General features: G+C 41.6%; 1 protein-coding gene across 3 annotated transcripts in view; it reads left to right on the forward strand.

Annotated features, from left to right (window-relative positions):
* The first annotated feature begins 860 nt into the window (after positions 1–860).
* Positions 861–23312, forward strand: part of cdk7 (cyclin-dependent kinase 7) — a 53048-nt gene continuing 30596 nt past the window's right edge. The window contains exons 1-2 of one of the 3 annotated variants that reach the window (XM_043706637.1): positions 861–1004; positions 15468–15527. In XM_043706637.1, the coding sequence (XP_043562572.1) occupies positions 939–1004; positions 15468–15527 (126 nt within the window). In that variant the 5' untranslated portion in view covers positions 861–938. Of the gene's footprint in view, positions 1005–15465; positions 15528–23312 lie in introns of those variants that run through there. The other 2 variants (XM_043706645.1, XM_043706654.1) reach the window with 2 other exon arrangements.

Consider the following 23312-nt stretch of genomic DNA (forward strand, 5'->3'; position numbering starts at 1 on the left):
GTCTCAGTCCCAACCCTCGAACTCAGCACCACCTTCCTAACCTGCAATCTTCTTCCTGACCTCTACGCCCCCACCCCCACTTCGACCTAGCACCCTCACCTTAACCTCCTTCCACCTATCCATTTCCAACGCCCCTCCCCCAAGTCCATCCTCCCTATCTTTTATCTTAGCCTGCTGGACACACTTTCCTCATTCCTGAAGAAGGGCTCATGCCCGAAACGTCGATTCTCCTGCTCCTTGGATGCTGCCTGACCTGCTGCGCTTTTCCAGCAACACATTTTCACCTCTGATCTCCAGCATCTGCAGTCCTCACCTTCTCCTAGGCCATTTCAGAGTGCAGCTAAGAGTCTGGGATAAAGTTGGCAGATGTCCTTTGCGAAAGGACGTTACTGAACCAGGGGAAAAATTTTGTTTTACAACAATTCATGATCAGTGAGACGATGATTACATTCCAGATTTATTACTTGAATTTACTCCCTTCAGCTGTCTTGGTAGGATTTGATTCATATCTTCAGAACATTGGCCCGGGCTTGGAGATTGTAGTCCTGCAACATTCCCAGTACATCACTGTCTCCCTTTAGTGATTTGGTTTGTGAAGAACTTGCCCCGTCACCAATAGGAGGTTGCCTTCATCATTTAGATTGACTTGGAGATGCCGGTGTTGGACTGGGGTGTACAATGTTAAAAATATTATAGTCCAACAGGTTTAATTGGAAGCACTAGATTTCGGAGCACTGCTCCTTCATCAGGTGGCACATCCAGCCAGTGCTTCCAAATAATCCTGTCGGACTCTAGTGTTGTGTGATTTTTAACGTCATCATTTAGATTGGTGACGCTTGTGCGGTGGTCGCTAGGCAACGAGGTCAGCTCCGGTCACTACACCGAGGAAGTGAGGTAAGGCCGGCACCGGAAGTTATGGTGCGAAGTTTCCGTGAGAGATGGCGGTGCATGTCCGTTCCCGGGCCAAGCGCTATGAGAAGCTCGACTTCCTGGGCGAGGGGCAGGTGAGGCTTAGCCCGTTTCTGTAAATAAACACCCGGCTGTGCTGTAAGGTTCAGTGTCTGTGTTTGTTGTTTTCATATTGCCGGAGGGGGCTGATTATTAGTTCCCAGACTTTTAGTGGCATGCTGCTGGAGAAGCTTTATCCAGCTCCTAGCGGAAAATTTATGGGTTTCACTCATAGAATCCCGACAGTATGGAAACAGGTCATTCGGCCCAACAAGTCCACACTGACCCTCCGAACAGTATCCCACGCAGAGACATTCACCTACCCTATTACTGTACATTTCTTATGACTAATGCACCTAACTTACACATCCCTGGACACTGGACAATTTAACATGGCCAACTCACTTAAGCTGCATATCTTTGAACTGTGGAATGAAACCCATACAGACACGGGGAGACTGTGCAAATTCCACACAGTCTGTCGAATCTGGGTCCTTGGTGCTGTGAGGCAGCAGTGTTAACCACTGAGCAATCTTGCTGCCCTGCTTTAAGAATAGTCAGAGAGCAGGGAAAGCAGTGCAGCGAGTGCTGTATAAGGGAACCTCATTCAATTTTGTGGTTTCAACTGGTTCCTCTGAAGCACAAGATTCTGGGTTCAAGTCTCCCTTCAAGGCTTAAGAAAACAAAATTCCAGAGATACCAAAGGAGTGCTGGAATACCGTCTTTCAGATGCGATGTCAAGCCAGAGATGTCTGTCTGCTCAGCTGCATGTAAAAGATGTCATGATGTTTTTTGGAGGAAGAGGACAGGTTTTGTCACCAATGCCTTAGCTAATATTTATACCTCCAATATCAGGAAAAATGTTACCTAGTCATTGTCACATTTCTGTTTGCTGAACACAAATTGACTGCCACCTTTTCTATATTACAGCATGGACTGTACTTTTAAAAAAGTACTTCATTGGCTAAAAAGCACTGAGACATCTGGTGGTCATGAAAATGTTGTAAATTCAAGTATTTTTGGTGTAGCTGGTATTTTATATACAAAATTAATGGGTTGAACAAAGCCTGAGAAAAATGGATTTTAATACTCAGCTGTTGGAGCTAGAATTGTATTTACATGCTAAATAGAATTTATCTTGGGAGCTAAGGAAATGACTGAGAAGCTAAATAAATACTTTGTATCAGTCTTCTGGATAATATTCCAGAAGTCCTTGAGAACAAAGGCACCAGTGGAGAATGGGGAACAGGGAAAAAAAAATAGTCCTGAATGTTGATTAATTTTCTGGACCCATTGATCTACATAGTGTTGAAAGAGGTGGCTATAGAGATCGTGAATTGTGACTATCTTCCAAAATAGGTATGGGGATTGTTCCTTGACATTAAAGTTTGCAAATGTAGCTACATTACTTAAGAATGAAAGGAGAGAGGAAACAGGGAACTACAGAACTTTTCAGCCTGACATCAGTATTAGGAAAATCTATTAAGTCTGTAATAACTGGACACTGAGGAAAATAACGTTCTGGTTCTGATGAAGGGTCACTAGACCCGAAACTTTAATTCTGGTTTCCCACAGCTGATGCCAGACCTGCTGAGTTTCTCCAGAAATTTCTGTTTTTATTTCAGATTGCCAGCATCTTGTTTGTTATATAACTGAAAAGTAATGGTGAGATTGACTGAGTCAACATTGTTTTCTGAAAGAGAAATAATGTTTGACAGATCAATTGGGAATTTTTTCAGAATGTAACTAAAAGGATAGATGAGCAGGATCTTGATGTGTGTATTTGGATTTTCAAAGGGCTTTCGATTCGGGTCCCTCACGTGAGGTTCAGAAAATTAAAGTACATAGGATTGGGGTAATCTATTGGCATGGATTAAGAATTGGCTAGTAGATACAAAAGAGAGAAGAATAAATCAGTCCTTCTCAGGTTGGCATCCTCTGACTGGTGGGATACCACAAAGACCCAAATATTCAATGCATTGGATGTTGGGACCAAATCTATGTTTGAAGTTTGCTAATGACCCCAAACTAGGTGGGAAGTTCAAAGTTTGTGAAAAGATTTGTAGCTCGGGTGCTCGTTGTTGTGGTTCTATTCGCCGAGCTGGGAATTTGTGTTGCAGATGTTTCGTCCCCAGTCTAGGTGACATCCTCAGTGCTTGGGATCGATGTGCTTATTGATTGAATCTGTGGATGAGTGCCATGCCTTTAGGAATTCCCTGGCTGTTCTCTGTTTGGCTTGTCCTATAATAGTAGTGTTGTCCCAGTCAAATTCATGTTGCTTGTCATCTGCATGTGTGACAACCGGAAGCGGCAGATTCAAACCACTGCAAATGCCGTAGGAAAGATCACAGAAGCGATTCACAGGAGGCTCCCAAACACTGAGGATGTCACCTAGACAGGGGACGAAACATCTGCAATACAAATTCCCAGCTCGGCGAACAGAACCAAAACAACTAGGTGGGAAGTGTTGTGAGCAGAATGCAAAGATGCTTTAAAGGGATTTAGGCTAAATGAATGGACAAGAACACGGCAGGTATAATATAATATGGCAAGATGTGAAGCTAACCATATAGGTGGAAAAAAACGGAAGTAGCATAATTCTTGAATGGTGAGGAATTGGGAAGAGTTGATGTCAAAAGGGACCTGGGTGCCCTAATTCGTTGCTCACTGTACCAGGATGTCATCTTTCAGTGACTAATGAAGAAGCCAAATGACATGTCAATCTTCATAGAATCCATACAGCATGTACACAGATCCTTTGGTCCAAATAGTCCATGCCAGCCATGTACCCAAAATAAGCTAGACTTAAGAGTAAGAAATGAAAATAGCAAGATATAGCTTAAAAAGAGTCTATCAGGGAGTGAAGGCGTCTTTCTGTAAATAGCTTTGAGATTGCACATGGAATTTTAGTGAAGTGCATGTGGTGTAGACTTTTACCGAAGAGAGTGATATACTTGCCATAGAGAGTGTGCAATAAAGGTTCACCAGACTGATTTCTGGGATGGAGTTCGATCCTCCTATGTTGAGAGATTGAGGAGGCTGGGCATGTAGATTAAAAGAATGAACGATGAATCCATTGAAACTTACAAAATTCTAATAAGGTCTGCCATGTAAATGCAGGAAGAATATTTCCAGGTCGTGAAGGTTTAGATATACATCCTCCTAATTTCGTCAAAGCTGTGCGGACTTATAAGGTCCATGCATGGCAGCAGCCCAAGAAAATAGATGTCAATTCATCGACATAAGATCAACACGCTGACCAGCATGTTGTGGACCTTCAGCTTCCCATGCAGCTTAGCAGGAACATTGTTCGAGATCAAGGGGGACACAGTCTCAGATTGATGGATGGGTACTTGAGACGAGAGGAAGGAGGATTTCTTCACTTCAAATTAAACACATTGTGAACTTTCCAACTCTGCCAGCACTTGACCCAGACATTGATCAGAGATGTCGGTAAACTTGGAGTCCAAATCACCCTGCAAGCAACTCAAACACAGATCTGGAGTCCACTTTCAACCCATCAAATGAATTCTATGATCAGGGTTGGTAGTGCGTCTTGGACGATATTAGGAGACCAAACTAAAGATATCAGAGGGCTCTTTGTGTTGGTTTTCCCATTGGCTTAGTGGGCAGCATTGTTGCGTGATGTGCTATAGCTGAACTTTTGCCAATTTAAATGTTTAAACTATACTGATACAAGTAATTCTTTAACAAGACGGTTGTGTTCTTGTACGACCCTGCATTATAGAAAAATTGCACTTCAATAACAGCGCTGAAAGTCTTGGCGATGTAATCTTGTTACAGCCAACACGTATTAAAAGTTTGCACTTTAGAAACAGTTATCACAATTTGACAATCCTGTTATAGCGAATTCATGTTAACGGAATGCATGTTCTAGCAGAATGACCTGTAATTTCCACTGCATTGAAAGGAGCACTGATTGGTCACACTGTCATTGAATGAGATCAGCTTAAAAATCAACCAGTATTTTTATATCTAATCCCTGGTAAGTTCTACCTTTGTGTTTGTGATGAGATGCAAAATGAGAATTTACTGATGTTCTTCTTTGTCAAATAACTTGCTGACAGTGATTGGCTGGGCTAATGGAAGAATGGCAACATAAACTAGATCCTGAACAACTGCCATCTGATAAATTATCACAGATATGTTCCTGAAGAAGAGCTTATGCCTGAAATGAAACGTCGATTCTCCTGTTCCTTGGATGCTGCCTGACTTGCTGCGCTTTTCCAGCAACGCATTTTCAGCTCTGATCTCCAGCATCTGCAGTCCTCACTTTCTCCACAAATATGTCACAGCCTGGAACAAGATAGGAAGAGTAAAAACAGCTTTATTCTGATGCCCAATTTCTTCAGTTTGATCCTGTGCAATAACTATAAATAAAAGGGATAGAAGTAGACATTTTTGTTCTCTAAGCCTAGTGTGACATTGTGAGAAAATGGTTGAGCTTCTAAATCATGTTCATGCATTATTCCTATATTCCTTTCTTTCCTCATTAAATTACTATTGATTGATGTCTTGAATATATGATGCTGAGCAGCCACAGTCCTCTGAATAGGGAATTCTAGAAGGTCCCGCCACAACTTCCTACCTCAATCCCCTGACTCCACAGAACCTGCTTTTGCCTCCTTCCCAAAATTCGCAAACAGAATTTCCTGGCCATACCCTGTTCCTGCCCCACTGAATTTATATCTTCCTACTTTGACTATATTTTCTCCTGAGGAAGGGCCTGTGCCCGAAACGTCGAATCTCCTGTTCCCTGGATGCTGCCTGACCTGCTGTGCTGTTCCAGCAATAAAGTTTCAACTTTGATCTCCAGCATCTGCAGACCTCACTTTCTCCTCTATATTTTCTCCTCATCTAAATTCTTCCCAGCTACATTCATGATACTCCTGATGCTTTGATAGTTCCACCATTTCCAGTTTCCTGGCCTCAGTTGCCTCTTCACCTTGGGTGTGGAATCGCTGTATTCCTTCATCCCCCATCAGGATGATTTGAAAGCTCTTTGTTTCTTCCTTCAAAGGAGATCTGAACAATCCCCATCCACCACCTGGAGGAGTTTGTTCATTCTTTGAACAATTTGTTTCTTTACTTTCTATCACTTTCTCTAAATAAAAGGTGTGGCTTTGGGTGTCCATGTAGGTACCGTCATGCCTGTCTGTCTGTTTCATACATGGAACACACTTTGTTGCAATCCTATTCATATCCTCTCCCTCAACTTTTTTTCCAGCACATCGTTCACTTAATTGGTGCTGCTTTCAGATCTCATCCAGAATTGGAAAAATTCATTCATTTGTGTTTCGTTTCATTTCATTTTCACCTGGTCCATCACTGACTGTTGTCCTCCCTTCTTTTACTGCTTTGTTTCCATTTTTGGGGATAAGCTATCTACTAATGTTCATTACAAAACCAGGATCCATAGTTACCTTGACTATGCTTCCTCTCATCCTGCTTCCTGTAAGGACTCTGTTCCATTCTTGGTTTCTCAATCTCTGTCATGTCTCTTCCAATGATGCCACTCTCCATGGGGTGCTAGCCACATGTCGTCCTTCTCCTCAACTGAGAATTCATTCCATCTCCATGGCTAACAGGGCCTTCAGCTGTTTCTGACCCTCCTTCTGCATTTCTGCCCTCATCTATGGGGCGGCACGGTGGCACAGTGGTTAGCACTGCTGCCTCACAGCGTCAGAGACTCGGGTTCAATTCCCGCCTCGGGCGATTGACTGTGTGGAGTTTGCACATTCTCCCCATGTCTGCATGGGTTTCCTCCCACAATCCAAAAATGTGCAGGTTAGGTGAACTGGCCATGCTAAATTGCCCATAGTGTTAGGTGTAGGGGAGTGGGTCTGGGTGGGTTGCGCTTCAGCGGGTCAGTGTGGACTTGTTGGGCCGAAGGGCCTGTTTCCACACTGTAAGTAATCTAATCTATTCCTCTCCCTCCCAGAACAATTATAAAAGACCCCAGGTCCTCACTTTCCATCCCACCAGCCTCTGCATTTGAAGGATCATCCTCTACCATTTCTGTCATCTCCATTAATATGCCACAACTAAACACACATTCCCCTCTCCTCATCGGTAAGCTCTGTCTGTGACACTTGCGGTTCAATCATCTGTCACTCCCACCACTTTTTCACAACACACTCCTCCACCTGCTCCATGTACATACATACATACATCATGCATTATCTTGGCACCAGAGTCTTTTAATCTGCTTGATCCCAGTCCAAAGCCTATCTCTTACAGACAAGGCTGATTGTCTTCCATGATTTCAAAAGTGACTGATAAGGCCAATTCAAGTTATCTAGGTTTTATAGCACACAGAGCATATGTTGTCATATGGGATGTCTGGTTATATATTATTGGTTTTGTTGAAGTACAGATTTGAGACGGGCCAGGGAATCTCTTGTGGACTCAGACCTGTAAGCCTCTCTTGGTCCGTCCCGGAGATTGTACTCTTTGGTAGTCTGGAATAAAAATCTCTTACAGACAGTTTAGTTTAACTTTAGTCATCCCCTTTATTTTACCAGTAGCATCACTATTACAACATAACAACACTGAAATCTATAAGCCAGGCTAACTAAAGTTCTAAGACCTTAGGAGAGTAGCTCTTCCTTTAAGAGCTCACAGGTTACTCTCCTGTCACAAACAGGCTTCCTTAACCTGAGAATGCAACTTTTTAAAAAAAGGTTTTGTGATTTACACATGAAAGAAGTGAAACTATCACTGTATTCTAACAAATGAAAGGCTTAACAGACAATCAATTTTTCAATGTATAATTTCAGTTACATCACACTGTAAATTTTTGCTATAAATTCTGTGTTAGGATTGAGCCCTCCACTACCACCTGATGAAGGAGCGTCGCTCCGAAAGCTAGTGTGCTTCCAATTAAACCTGTTGGACTATAACCTGGTGTTGTGATTTTTAACTTTGTACACCCCAGTCCAACACCGGCATCTCCAAATCATTAATTTCATAAGGGAACAGTGTGAATGTTATCACACTGGTGTCATGTTTACACAGATTCATTGATGTTAAGGCAAATGTTCTTAATTACCTTAGAGCATTCTGTTATCACTTGATGAGAACAGATTTTTTATCTTTTGCACATCCTGGGTTCCCCCTTGTTGTGGCCTGATGCCTCCCTGCCTGTTGGCTTATTTTCTAGTGTGCATCAAATGTGTTCTATAATTCAGCATTACATTTAGTCTAAATGTTTAAGGACAAGTTTTAAGGCTATCGACTTTCTCAGTTTGGGTCATGGCTTGTTCTTTTTGCAGCTGTTGCGTTTCCTCTTCGAGTCATAGAGATCTATAGCACAGAAAAAGGCCTTTTGGTCCATCATGTCTGTGCCAGTAAAAAGGCCATCTAACTATTCTAATTCCATTTTCCAGCACTTGGCCCATATTCTTGAATGCCTTTGCATCACAAGTACACATCTAAATACTTCTTAAACATAATGAGGGTTTCTAACTCTACCACCCTTGCAGGAAGTGAGTTTAAGATTCCCACTGCCCTCTGTATGAAACGTTTTTTCCGTCACTTCTCTTCTAATCCTTCTGTCCCTTGCCTTTAATCTATGCCCCCTAGTCATTTATCCCTCCATCAAGTGGTAAAGCATTTCCCTTGGAAAGTACTTGCTAATGTGATTGTGAGTCTTAAAATTCTGGGATCCTTCTCATAGCTGCTGCCTCAATCTGGTTCACTCCAAGATAATGGTTTCTGAGTAGTTGCTGTCAAAGTTGCATTTCTTCATTTTGGCTTTTGGCACTTCCCTTGAAGTGCTTTTTCTCTCTTCCTCTGGTCCTCCCCCTCCCCTGTCCTAATTGAGCTGGGAGAAGGCGAGAAGGGATGAAAGGCTATATTCAGGGAAACAGTTTGTGATCCTATTTAGAAAAGAAATACTGTATATACTCGAGTAATAGTTGAATTTTTGACTACTTTTTAAGGTTAAATTTATGGGGTTGCATATTAAATGGATATTACTTTTAAGGGGCTGAAATTCATGCCCGTCAAAATTCATACAGCATCATTAGCAGAAGCCCAATTGATCGCTAAACAAATAAAGAGAAATAAACAAATTATGGTAATTTTGAAAACCCAGGGTGGAACACAGCAACCACCGACTGGAAGACCGGGAGTGGACCGGAGCAACCGGCAGACTGGAAAGCTAGAGTGGGATGTGACGGCCAGCATACTGACTCATAAACATTGATTTGTTATCTGTAAAGAAGTAGGGTTTATCTTTACACAAGATATATGGAAAATTCCTGGTTATTTGACCAAAAATAAGGGTCAACCTTTACATGAAATTGACTGTTACTTAAGAAAAACAGTATTTAAAAAAAATTGCCTTTCAGCTGGTCCATTTCACTAACCTATTCCTGCTGTACATATATCTGCTAAATTCCCACGATGAAAACTGATACCACATAGATTCATATTGTATTGGTACTACTATGTCGTGTGTTTTGTATGACGTACAACAAAGGGGATTGACACTCGGAGGGTTGGGGCGTAGCCCTGGTGTTAGGTGAATACTTTGCACCTGTCTTTATCAAAGAGACCGATGCTACCCAGAGTCATAGAGATGTACAGTATGGAAACAAATGTCCATGCCAACCAGATATCCCAACCCAATCTAGTCCCTCCTGCCAGCACCTGGCCCATATCCCTCCAAACCCTTCCTATTCATGTACCCATCTCCAAATGCATCTTAAATGTTGCGATTGTACCAGTATCCACCACTTCCTCTGGCAGCTCATTCCATACACGTACCACCCTCCATGTGAAAAAGTTGCCCGTAGGTCTCTTTTATATCTTTCCCCTCTCACGCTAAACCTATGCCTTCTAGTTCTGGACTGCCTGACCCCAGGAAAATGACTTTGTCTATTTATCCTATTCATGCCCCTCATAATTTTGTAAACCTCTATAAGGTCACCCCTCAGCCTCCAACGCTGCAGAGAAAACAGCCTCAGCCTGTTCAGCCTCTCCCTATAGCTCAAATCCTCCAACCCTGGCAACATCCTTGTAAATCTTTTCTGAACCCTTTCAAGTTTCACAACATCTTTCCGATAGGAAGGAGACCACAATTGCACGCAATATTCCAACAGTGACCTAATCAATGTCCTGTACAGCCGCAACATGACCTCCCTACTCCTGTACTCAATACGCTGACCAATAAAGGAAAGCATACCAAACACCTTCTTCACTATCCTATCTACCTGCGACTCCACTTTCAAGGAGCTATGAACCTGCACTCCAAGGTCTCTTTGTTCAGCAACACTCCCTAGGACCTTACCATTAAGTGTATAAGTCCTGCTAAGATTTGCTTTCCCAAAATGCAGCACCTCGCATTTATCTAAATTAAACTCCATCTGCCACTCCTCAGCCCATTGGCCTATCTGGTCAAGATCCTGTTGTAATCTGAGGTAACCCTCTTCGCTGTCCACTACACCTCCAATTTTGGTGTCATCTGCAAACTTGCGAACTGTACCTGTTATGCTCGCATCCAAATCATTTATATAAATGACAAAAGACTATGGTGAGAGAACGGAACTCAATCACTGGAAAGATTCAAATTAATAGGGCAGAAGTGTTGGTACTTAAAGTTGATTAGGCACTGTGACTGGATGAAATCCATCCAAGGGTTTTGAAGAAAGAAAGATTGGAAATTACAGAGGCACTAGCCACAATCTTTGTCTTCCTTAGACTTTGAAAGATGCCAGAAGACTGGAAAATTGCAAACGTTAAAGTCTTGTTCAAAGAAGACTAAAGAGAAACCCAGAATTACAGGCTAATCAATTTATCCTTCAGTGGTGGGGAAGCTTCTAGACACAATCATTTGGGATAGAATTAATTGTTAAATGGAAAAAAGTGGTGAGCTGATTAGGAAGAGTTCTAAAGGGGAAATCCTGTTTAACTAATTTGCTGGAGTTTTTGTTTTAAAAGCGTTGTCAGAAAATCTGAGTAAGGGTAATGCTGTTGATGTGGTGCACATGGACTTTCAGAAGGTATTTAAAACAGAGCCACACAAGCGATTTTAGGTCTTGGAATGATAAAATCAATAGCAACATAGATATAAAACTGACCAAATGACAGGAAACAAAGAGTAGCACTCAATAGATTTTTTTTCAGGTTGCAGGAAGGTTTGTAGTGGAGTTTCCCAGAGCTCAACATAGGAACCCTTGCTTCACCTGACATATATTAATGATCAAGATCTTGTGTGCTGGAGACTGTTTCAAAGTTTGCAGATGTCACAACACTTGGAAGAATTGTAAAATTTGAGAAGGGCGTGCAGGACTCCAGAAGGATATAAACAAGTTGGTGATGTGAGCAGATAGGTGGCAGATGAGTTCCAATGCAGTAAAGTGTGAGGTGATGCATTTTGGTGGGAAGAACACTGAAAAACCATATAAATAGGGGTATAATTAAAAGGACGGGTGCAGGAGAGAGGAACCTCCTGTGTATATGTGCAACATCATTGTAACTGGCAGGACAGGTCGAGCAGTAAATAAGAGTATCCTCAGGTTTATTATTAGGGGCATACAATACAAAATCAATAAGGTGATATTGAACTTGTGTAAAAGACTTCCTAGACCTCAGTTGAAGTATTGTGTACAGTTCTGGGTACCACATGATAGAAAGGATGGGAATGCTTTGGAGAGATCACGAATGTGATTTATAAGAATGGTTTCAGGATGAGAAACTTCTGTTACGAGGATAGATTGAAGAATTTGGGGCTGTTCTCCTTGGAGAGAAGAAGGCTGAGAGAAGTAATAGAGATTTACAAAAATCAGGTTTGATAGAGTCGATAGGGAGAAACTGTTTCTGTTTGTAAATGGAACAAGAGAGGATAAACTTAGTGATCTGCAAAAAAAAGCAAGGATGAAATGAGAAAGAAGAAACATTTTCACGAAAATGCTGCATGCAGTTCTGGTCACCCTACCGGAGAGAGAATACTATTAAACTACAAAGAGTGCAGGAAATACTGGAAGGTTTGAGTTAGAAGGAGAGGTTGGATAGGCTGGGACTTTCTTCCCTTGGAATGTAGGAGACTGAGGGGTGACCTTATAGAGGTCTATAGAGGTCCATGCTGTGGATCTCTCTGACCAGGTTTCTCTCACTAACTTATAATTGAGTAATACTTACATTTCAGGTTTTGTCTCCTAACTAAAGAACAATGTTCTTTAGCGAAATAAAAGCCAATTTATACAATGACTATAGGCCTAAGAATGATTCTTGGCTTAAGAATAGGATTGTCTTATGCTCGGTTTTTTTTTGCATTGCAGTCTACATTTAAATAAGCTCATCTCCTCCTTCTAAACTCCAAGGAATTTTGGATCAGTCACTTCCATTATGCTGCATAGGACACTCTTCCAAGGAAATTCATGAATCAATCTAGTGAACCTTTTATTGTGTTGTCTCTGGCGAATATATCCTTCCTTGGGTATGAAGACTAAAATTGTACGCACTACTGTCATCAGAACCCAATATAATTTACTGTTATACTCACATCCTTTCACAATGAAACTAATATACCATTTGTTCTCCTAATTTCTTGTTGTGCCTACATGTTAACATTTATGATATTGTGTTTAAGGACACACCATTTCTCTGAATACCAACATGTCCCATTCTCTCACTGTTGCAAGGAAAAATAGAAAAGCTCATCCTTTTAACAATGTAAATAACTTGACAACTTCCCATTATATTTCACCTGCAACATTCTTCCCTAGTCACTTAAGCTGTCTATATCACTTTCAATCTCCTTGTCCTTGCATTAGCCTATTTTCTTATCCAGCTTTGTACTAGCTAACTTGACTGTATTACATTCAATGCTGTTATCTAAATCACTGATAGAGGTGGTAAAGTTTTGAGATTCAAGCACTGATCTTTATCGTATCATGCTTGTAACAGTGTGTCAATTCACTAAAGACCAACTGATTCCCATTTGTAATCCGTCCTAAATCCAATATATAACTTTCAACCCCCAAGAGCACTAATTCAGTCCAATAACTTTTTGTGTGACGAGAGATCAAATTCGTTTTAAATATTCAATTATGCTGCACCCACTGGCTTTACCTCATCTGCCCAATTAGTTGTGATTTTGAAAATACTAGCAAGTTTGTTAAACACAGTTTCTGTTTGGTGAAACCCAATGCAGATTTATCAATTGTATGAAGATTTTCTAAGTGTTCTGTTAGCAGTCTCTAAAAATAGATTCACCACAGCTGATGCCATGCTAAGTAGGTTAAAACCTCCCTCCATTTTTGAATAGGGTTATTTTTGTTACTTTTGAATCCACTTCCTTACCTTTTTCTCCCACCATACCCAATCCAAGCACAATAAAACTGCCGTATTCTAAGCCCTTTCTGTTCTGAAGGAGTCATATTGGACTCTAGCATTAACTCTGCTTCTCTCCACAGCCCTGCTGAGTTTCTCCAGTGTTTATTTTTGTTTTTATTCCCAGCATCTGCAATATTTTACTTTTTATTAGGAGAAAGATCCTTCCTGCTTCTAACCTTGTCAAATGCTTTAGGAGTTTTGTGTGCTTAAATCACTTCTCATCTCAGCTTCAGAAAATATAGTCATGATTTGGGGTGTACAGAATTAAAAATCACACAACACCAGGTTATAGTCCAACAGGTTTAATTAGAAGCACACTGGCTTTCGGAGCGCCACCTGATGAAGGATGCTTCCAATTAAACCTTTGGACTATAACCTGGTGTTGTGTGATTTTTGACTCAGAAAATATAGGCTGAGTCACAATATCATGGGACAATCCTGTCAACGCAGGGACTCTGGTGAATCTTCATTGAGCTCCCTTTATCGCAAGTATATAATTGTTTAGGAGTGAAGAACAAAATTGCATACAATACTCCAGGTGTGGTTTCATCAAGGCTGGACACAATTGCAGCAAGACTCATTTATTCCTGAACTGAAACCCTCTTGTAATATTGTATGTGAATAACATTCCTAATTACTTGAGGCAGGTTCATGGTAACTTTGTGTTTTATGAACAAGGATGCCTAAGTTCTCTTGGTTATCAACATTTCTTAATTGCTCACTTTTATGTTTCTATTTTTCCAATCAAAATGGATAATTTCATATTTTGCCACATTATATTCTACTTGCCATATTCTTACCCACTCACTTAGCATGTCTAAATCCCCTTAGTGTCTCCGCATCCTTCTCACAATTCACATTCCACCTCAGGTGGGTGTGCAAACCAGTCATGCAGTGCTTGAGACAAATATAGCCACAACGTTACTCTGCGTGTAATTTGTCAATCATACACATGATCAAATGGTACTTTGCAAAATCGAACATACATTTGACATAAAATCTATTTCAATTCAGTCCCTTCTGTAGGTTCTTTAGGTGTTACTGGAGTTTTTGGGAGAGCAATCAATCAAACTTCTATTTAAATGCTTGGTGTTTAAATAGGTCAAATTACTGATGTGATCTGAATGGCTCCATTAACGAATTTGGAGAATTAGAAATATGTCAAGGTTCAATTCCCGCCTCAGGCGACTCTCTGTGTGGAGTTTGCACATTCTCCCTGTGTCTGCGTGGGTTTCCTCCAGGTGCTTCGGTTTCCTCCCACAGTCCAAAAATGTGCAGGTTAGGTGAATTGGCCATGCTAAATTGCCCGTAGTGTTAGGTGGAGAGGTAAATGTAGGGGAATGGGTTTGGGTGGGTTGCGCTTCGGCGGGTCAGTGTGGACCTGTTGGGCTGAAGGGCCTGTTTCCACATTGTAAGTAATCTAATCTAATATTTATGTGAACGTGAAACTGTTGTTCAATTTTGATAGCAACGTAGAAGTGTAAAAATTGAACTTTCTATCTTGTTAATATATTTTTAGGTGAACATGGTTTTCATCCTTAAATTGCAATTGAGGAAAGAAAAAAATGTTGATAATATGTTATCTCACCCTGATCGAGATTAACTACAATTGACTGTGCCAAAGGCCAGAGAGATCTCTAATTCAAATCTCAAACATTTATGACAGTTTATCTCCTCCATATTAGCAATATGTGCATTTTGATTAGTTGCAGCTTCCCTGACCAAACCTGAATATAATGCCTCCTAGTGTTAAGTAGCCTAAGAGATGGGGGGAGAATGTGAATCTGTTGGTCATAAGAGAGTTTAAAAATTACGTACCAGCTTTTATTTGCCGAACTCTGTTTCTAGCCTGCATTTGCTACATCATTGCAGTGTTTTTGCAATCTGTTTTGTCTAAATTGGAAAATCCAGATTAGCAATAGAATTGCTATTAGCTCTCAAAGTTGCAGTGACTCATCTGTCGAGTTTGCAACAATTCATTCCAGTAGTTCTTGCATACTGTTTTGTGGAACTATATTTACACATATATTGGTTATGAAAATTAGAAGCTATTTTATTGATTTACTCGAGGCATTTATATTTGATAGTATTGCTTTACAATTTGTTTTTTTCCCTACATTAACTTATGCAATTAATTTTTTATTTTTAATTTTTAGTTTGCCACTGTATATAAGGCAAAAGACAAGAACACAGACAACATTGTTGCAATAAAGAAGGTAAGCACAATTTTCAGATTTTTTATTGTAATTTCGTACGACAAAACCTTTATATTGCTGAAAAAAGGGAAAGCATATTGTCAAGGCTTGTTGTCTGGCACTAATTAGTAAAGGGATAATTAGCAAGAAATCCAATTTAAGGGGAAAACCAACACTTATACTCAATCAGAGGAGAGTGCTTTTTTGACACGTGGCCTCTGGTTAGAAGCATTGCAATGGAGCATACAAAAGTTAACAAGTTTGGAAAATAACTACCAGACTTTGTCAACACTTTAAAGCAGGGATGTTGAATCTGATTTCCCAGGGCAATGCCTTTAACAATGAACTAATGAATAGATATCACCTATTTTGAGTTAGAACAGGTGCAGTGTTTGTCAATGTTCCTTCTGTCTGTAAAGATCAGGAGCTTGCATTGGGAAACTGAGTAGAAAATGAAATTTTAACGCATACATGTGTGTAGTGATTCACTTTTTTATAGCAAGAATGCAGAGCGACAACATGAAAACAAAGTGAACAATTCGAAAGAGGGTTCAGTAGTATTATGCAGAATGCCCTACCATCAGCAGCCTGGGGTTTCCCATTGTCCAGAAGCTGAATTGCACCAGCTATGTAAGTACTGTGGCTACACGAGCAAGTCAGAAGTTAGGAATTCTGAGTTAAGAAATCCACTTCCTGTCTGCACAAAACTGGTCCATCATCTATAAGGCATAAATTGATTGACCATTTTCCCCTTGCCTAGACGGATACAGATCCAACAACACCTGAGAAGCTTGACACCAACGAGGACAAAACTGCCCACTTCAAGTCAGAGATGAAGAAAACGGAAACGGACCCTTCAGTCCAACTCGTCCACACCGACCAGATATCCCAACCTAATCTGGTCCCATTTGCCAGCACCCGGCCCATTCCCTCCAAACCCTTCCTATTCATATACCCAATCAGATGCCTTTTAAATGTTGCAAATGTTGCAATTGTACTAGCCTCCTCCACATCCTCTGGCAGCTCATTCGTGAAAATGTTGCCCCTTAGGTCTCTTTTATATCTTTCCTCTCTCTCACTCTAAACCTATGCCCTGTAGTCAAGTTATTCATCACCTTAAAGATTCTCTCCCCCCATCACCAACTCAGCAGTAATATGCACCATTTAAAGATGCACTGCAGTAATTAATCAAAGATGTTTTGACAACATCTTACCAAGTCTGCAAATCTACCTTATAGAAGGGTAAGGGCAGCAGATGTATAGTAACTCCATTACCTGCAATTACCCTTCCAAACCACAGGCCATTCTGACTTGGGACTATAGCACCAATTCTTTGCTGTTAGTGGGCAAAATCCTGTAAATCAGTTCATAATGGTAATGAAGGTATATCTCTATCACATGGACTGTAGCCATTCATGATTATGGTTCACTATCACCCCTCTCTAAATTCACTGGAGTAACAAATGTTGGTCTAGCCAGCAACACACGTTCTCTGAATGAATGAAAATAAGAGCACAGAGACATAAATTGTTGAAGATGGCAGGACAAGTTGTGAAAGCAGTAAATAAAGCATTATGGTGGGGGGATCCAAGATGGCGGCGATCTAGGAAGATTGCGTTGCAGAGCTCCACACCACATCCCAAGCGAGGCGAAGTCCTAACTCACCGTACCCGGACCATTGCAATATCCTGGGACTCTGGAAAGGTCCTGGAGTCCCAGGAAACCGTCAGAAAGCAACTTATCTCAGTTTTTGCTGTCCAGGGATGCCAAAGAAGGGAAGAGATACATCCGAGGACGGGCCTGCAGCCCAGCCTGCAGGATCCACGGACTCTATTTCCTACTAGGTCCTGGTAAAGGAGTTTGTGAAATCTCGCGAGATGTTGGGGAAGCAGGTAGAGGGGAAGCTGGTCCTGATCTCTAACATGCTGCAGAAGCATGAGCAGCAGCTGGGAGACCTGGAGAAGAAGACAAATAAGGTAGAATACGGGATCACAGTGGTAGAAGCTGATACCAATATCTCCAAGGATAGGATCCAGGCCCTGGAGACTCATATCTATAAGTTGCCTAACCAGGTTGATGATCTCAAACAGGGGCGGGAAAAAAAATACTCGGATCGTTGCTGGAGGATAAGGAAGTTGAGCGACCGGTGGAATTTATTAAGGACTGGTTAACAAAATTCCTCAACTTGGAGGCTGGAATGAGAAGCTTGAAGATTGCGGGAGGGCTCACCAGGTCACGGCGCGGAGGTGAGGCCTGGACCAGCGTCCTCATCTTGTCTTAGTGTGGTTTCATCACCATAGAGATGAGGAAAGAATCATGGAAGCTTCCAGAATCCAGGGGAAGGGTCTGAAGGCCCTAGTTTAAGAGGGCTCTAAGATCATGTTCTTCCAGGACTTTTCAGTGGCGGTGATCTGGAAAGGAAAATCTTATGACAGCATGAAGAAAAGACTGAGGAAGCTCGGTATCCAGTACTCTCTGAAGTATCCGGTGGTGCTTCGGATGACCTTAGATGGATCTATACATCTCTGAGACATGTCGGAGAAGGCAAAAGATTTTGTGGGCAAATTAACTTAATTTGAACAATTTAGTGTGTACAAATAGAAGTGTTGTTTGGGTCTGTCTGTACTTTTTAAAAAAAAAGAGATCCAGTCGGGTCTGTCTTTTTGAGTTTGTAATTGGTAACAATCTGGTCTAAACTATGCTCGGGAGTGGTTGGGATGTGTACTTTCAATTTCTAAGTTAAGCTTTACCAAAGGATGGGTGGGGTAACAACCTTTTTTCCAAAATTTCTTTGTTCATGTTGTCATTTCATGGTGTATTTTCTTTCTTTTCTGCTTGTGTTTACGGTGCGGCTCTCGCTAGGAGAAGGGAAAATGGTTGGAATGGCTAGATGCCTACTTTACAGGCAGTTTATGCCCAGTTCAGGTATTTAAATGCCCTGGCTGCAGTGTTGGCAGTGGGATGGGAAGTTGAGTTTTGAGATGTGTAGATTCCCCCCTTTGGGCAGGGGGTCAGTTTCCCTATTCAATGCCATTGGCGTTTTACATGTTGGTTTTCTGCTTTTTGTTGCATATAATCTTTGATAGTTTAGTAGGTTTGTCAACTCTAATGGTTTTAGTTTATGTAGTTTTTTTTATGTTCGATGGATCTTGTGTCACTAAAGCTTGGCGATTTGTAATTAGAGATCCTCCTCTCTGGAATCTAAATGTTACTGCAGAAGGTTATGGCTAATGGCTTGATTAAATGGTGTACCTGGAACATCAAGAGGAATCACTCACCAATTAAGAGGAAAAAGGTACTCTCAAGACTTAGAAAGGAAAAGGTGGATATTGCTTTATTACACTTGGATGATCAGGAGCATTTGAAAATACAGCAGAATGGCTTTGATCGGGTTTACTTTTCATCTTTTAATACCAGAAGTAGGGGAATGGCTATATTGGTTAGGAGGAATCTCCCATTTAAGTTAATAGAGTGTGTTGAAAACCCACACGGGAGGTTTGTAATCCTCAAAGCTTGATAAACTGGAAAGAATATGGTGTTTTAAATGTTTACTGCCCTCCGGCCTATCCCCTCAAATTTCTGGTCGATGCGTTCTCTAAATTGATTGGTCTCGAGTCCCGGCATATCATTTTAGGGGGAGATTTTAACTGTCTCATAGATCCCACAGTAGACAGTTGCCCAAAGGCCCCTCCATACCCTCTGTGCAAACTAAACAATTAGTCGTTCTGTGTGTGGAGTTAGGGTTGGTGGACATTTGAAGGCTTCTCCCCCCCTCAGGCTGGGATTTTACGTTTTTTTTCCAATCCACACAGATGTCGCACCAGGATTGATTGTTTTTTTTCTGATCCCCGTAGCAACGCTGGACTTGGTGGCACCTTGTACGATCAGTAATATTACCATCTCTGATCACACTCCACTGTGCCTGTTGCTTAAGATTAAGGACACTATAGTGGGCCCGAGGCACTGGTGAATGGATTCCTTATCCTTAAGGATAATAAGTGTTTGGAGTACTTGTCAAAGGAATTTTGGGCATTCCAAGACATTAATTCAGGCTCGCTTAGTAGCTAGTTCGTCCTTTGGGAAACTGCCAAAACCTATGCCAGTTATCTCCTACTCTGCTGGAGGAAATGGCAGAAGGCGAGCAGCAATATCTCCTCAAAGCACGGTTAAAGGCAGCCGAGAAGGCTTGCTTTGACAGGCCCTCGTTGGCCAAGCTATATCGGTTGGACAAATTAACTTAATCTGAACAATTTAGTATGTACAAATAGAAGTGTTGTTTGGGTATATCTCTACCTTTTTTAAAAAAAAAGGAGATCCAGTCGGGTCTTTCTTTTTGTGTTTTTAATCGGTAAAAATCTGGTCTAAACTATGCTCAGGAATGGTTCTGCTGTCTGCATTGAATTCTGTGCTCTCATAGACAGCAAAAAAGGAGCTTTCTTTTCGCAGAACAAAGATTATATGAGCATGGTGACAAACCAGGCAAGTATGTAGTGTATCTCGCCAGGAAAAGGAGCACCCCTCAAGCCGTTACGTCGTTTAGGGAAGTCTGGGAACCTAACGTGATTCCAAAAAGATTAATGCGACATTCCAGAGATTTTACTTTGAATTATACCAATCTGAGAGTTGTAAGGAGGGGCAGGCCAAGATGGAGTCCTTTTTCAAGGATCTGGAGCTCCCAAGTGTGATCCCCAAACAAGTCTTTTCTCAATGCACCCTTATTGGATCAAAATGTGCATGACGCTGTGAAGCAGCTTCAGAGTGGAAAGGCGCCCGGTCCTGACGGACTTCCCAGCAAATTCAATAAGGGATTTATAAACATATTGTCAGGCCCGATGCTAAACATGTTCAATGGCTCGTATAGTCATGATCGTCTTCTCCCCATCTCCGAGAGGCCAATATTTCGCTTATTCTTAAAAAAGGGAAGGTCCTGGAGGACTATGCTTTTTACAGGCCCACTTCATTCTTAAATGTTGACTATAAAATCCTCTCTAAGACTCTTGCGTTAAGGCTGGAAACTGTTACCTTCTTTTGTTAAAGAGGACCAGACAGGCTTCATAAAGGGACGAAGATCCTCCAGTAATGCTAGGAGGCTGCTTATTGTAATTTAAGCGTGTCAACAATAGTCAATACAGGGATTGGTGACTTCTCCAGATGCAAAGAAGACATTTGACTGAGTTGAGTGGCCTTACCTTTTTTTTATACTCTAGGGCAGTTTGGGTTGGACGAAGCCTTTATTAGATGGGTAAAGGTCCTCTCCGGTGACCCTCTCGCTGCGGTCACCAATTGGGTATGATCAAGCAATTTTAGCATATTTACTGACAGCTGACAGGGCTGTCCCCTTTCACCACTGCTTTTTACATTGGTGATTGAACCATTGGCAGAGGCCATTAGTAGGGATCCCAGGAGATCGGCTCCAGAAGTTGGGTCAAAATTACATAAGATTTCATTGTATGCAGATGATTTCCTTTTTGTTTGTCAATCCAGCAGTTTCAGTGCCTCGCCTGATGCAATGCATCAGCTCATTTGGCACCTTTTTGAAGTACAAGATTAATATTGCAAAATCAAAGACTATACTCTGGGTACTCTAGAAAGGTGCTAGATCTTGAGGGCGAATCTCAATTCCCATTTAAGTGGTCGCTGGGGGTTTTATGTATTTGGGCATATTCATCACTCCAGTTCTTGATCGGTTGTTTGAAGCTAATTTTTTTTTTAAGTTATTCGACAAAATCAAACAAGACCTTCAAAGATAGGAGGCGCTTCTGGTCTCACGGTTAGGTCCCATAGCTCTTATTAAGACGAATATTCTCCCCCGTTTGTTGTACCCTATACAGATGCTCCCCCGTTTTTCGAAAAGCAAACGTTCCGGAAACTGAACGGCTGGTTCACCTTTTTTATTTGGCATCGTAAGCGGCCCCTTATTAAATTAGCTAAACTGCAAATGCCTCACAGACTGGGGGGAGTGGATCTCCTGGACATTAAAAACTATCAACTAAGCTCACTTTTATCTTACAAGAGTGTTTGGGCTTGTGGAGATCCTTTTTTTTTCAATTTAGATATCGAAGCCTCTCCAGCAAAGTGCCCCCTTGATAGTTTGCTGTTTTTGGACAAAATGAGGACAGTTAAGGAATAATGCCATAACTCAATAGTTATTAATCCTGTTAAAGCATGGAGGGCAATTCAGCGGAGGGAAGGCAATATTGCTAAAACATCTTTTCTTCCACCTATAGTAGGTATGATGGGGTTTCAACCAGGAATGATGGATTCAGGATTCAAACGTTGGGCAGCTAGGGGTGCGTCTTGCATGGGTAGTTTATTTGAGGGGGACACAATGATGTCTTTTGATCAGTTAGTGTGGAAATATGAGCTATCTAGCAGGGACTTCTTTCATTTCTTCAAGTTCAGGATTTTATTCAAAAAAAGACTACACTTTTGACTGATCCCTACAAATCCAACATAGAGAGGAGGGTGCTCAGTGCTAACAGTACACTTTCTGTCAGCACATTACATCATCAATTGGAGGACGGCCCCTCAGATGCGTTCGATAGACTTTGCAGGGTGTGGGAAAGAGAGCTTGGCGTTGAGGTCTCCTCAGAGGCGTGGGAAGATATTTGGGAAAACGCAAGAAAGATATCAATTTGCACTAGGAGCCATGCTTTTACAGGTGAAGATTCCCTACGGGGTCCACTTGGCTCTGGATCATTTGTCAAAATTTAAACCAGGGCTATCTTCAACATGCCGCAAGTGTAAAGTTGGTATGTGCGCTCTTACCCATTGTCTCTGATACTGTGGTAGGCTTCAAACATATTGGAGTGCTGTGGCGGGTGCAATGGCAAGGTATTTGGGTGTAAGAGAGGAGAAGGACCCGATCTCTCCTCTTCTTGGCCTAGCTAGAGAATTCCCTGTAGATGTGCATAAGAAAAGTCTTTTCACCATCCTCACTTTCTGCGCAAGAAAGAATATCTTGTTAGTTTGGGTGTCTGAAAATCTCCCGGGCCTGTCAGATTGGCATAAGATTGTTATGAAGCATATCCCCTTGGATTTTCTTACAAGTATGGTACACCACAAAACTGAGAATTCCTATAAGACATTGCAGCCATTTTTGGAATACCTGGAGACAGAGATTTGTCTGCTCCACTAATAAGGGCTTTTATATAGCTGTAACTATTGTGCTTTACAAGTCTAATATCCAGAGGGGGACCTGCAAACATGTAACGAACCAGGCCAGGTGTTAGAATTAGAGGTAGATGAGCACTTTGGGGATAGTGACCATAATTCGGTGATTTTTACTCTCGTGATGGAGAGGGATAAGTGTGTACTACAGGGCAAGAGTTATAGCTGGGGTCAGGGAAATTATGATGCAGTGAGGCATGACTTAGGATGTGTGGCTTGGAAAAGTAGACCCCAAGGCAAGAGTGTAAATGATATGTGGAGCTTGTCCAAGGAGCAACTATTGAGTGTCCTTGATAATTAAGTACCTGTCAGGCAGGGAGGAAAGGGTCGTGCGAGGGAACCGTGGTTTAATAAGGAATTGGAATCCCTTGTTAAATGGAAGAGGGCGGCCTACCTCAAGATGAGACGTGAAGGTCCAATTGGGGCGATTGAGAGTGATAGGGTAGCCAGGAAGGACCTGAAGAGAGAGCTAAGAACAGCAAGGAGGGGACATGAAAGGTCCTTAGTCGGTAGGATTAGGGAAAACCCTAAGGCTTTCTATAGGTATGTTAGGAATAAAAGAATGACTAGGGTAGGAATAGGTCCAGACAAGGATAGTAGTGGGAAGTTGCGTGTGGAGGCGGAAGAGATTGGAGA

Source organism: Chiloscyllium plagiosum, chromosome 2 (assembly GCF_004010195.1).
Source record: "Chiloscyllium plagiosum isolate BGI_BamShark_2017 chromosome 2, ASM401019v2, whole genome shotgun sequence".
NCBI classification, from domain to species: domain Eukaryota; kingdom Metazoa; phylum Chordata; class Chondrichthyes; order Orectolobiformes; family Hemiscylliidae; genus Chiloscyllium; species Chiloscyllium plagiosum.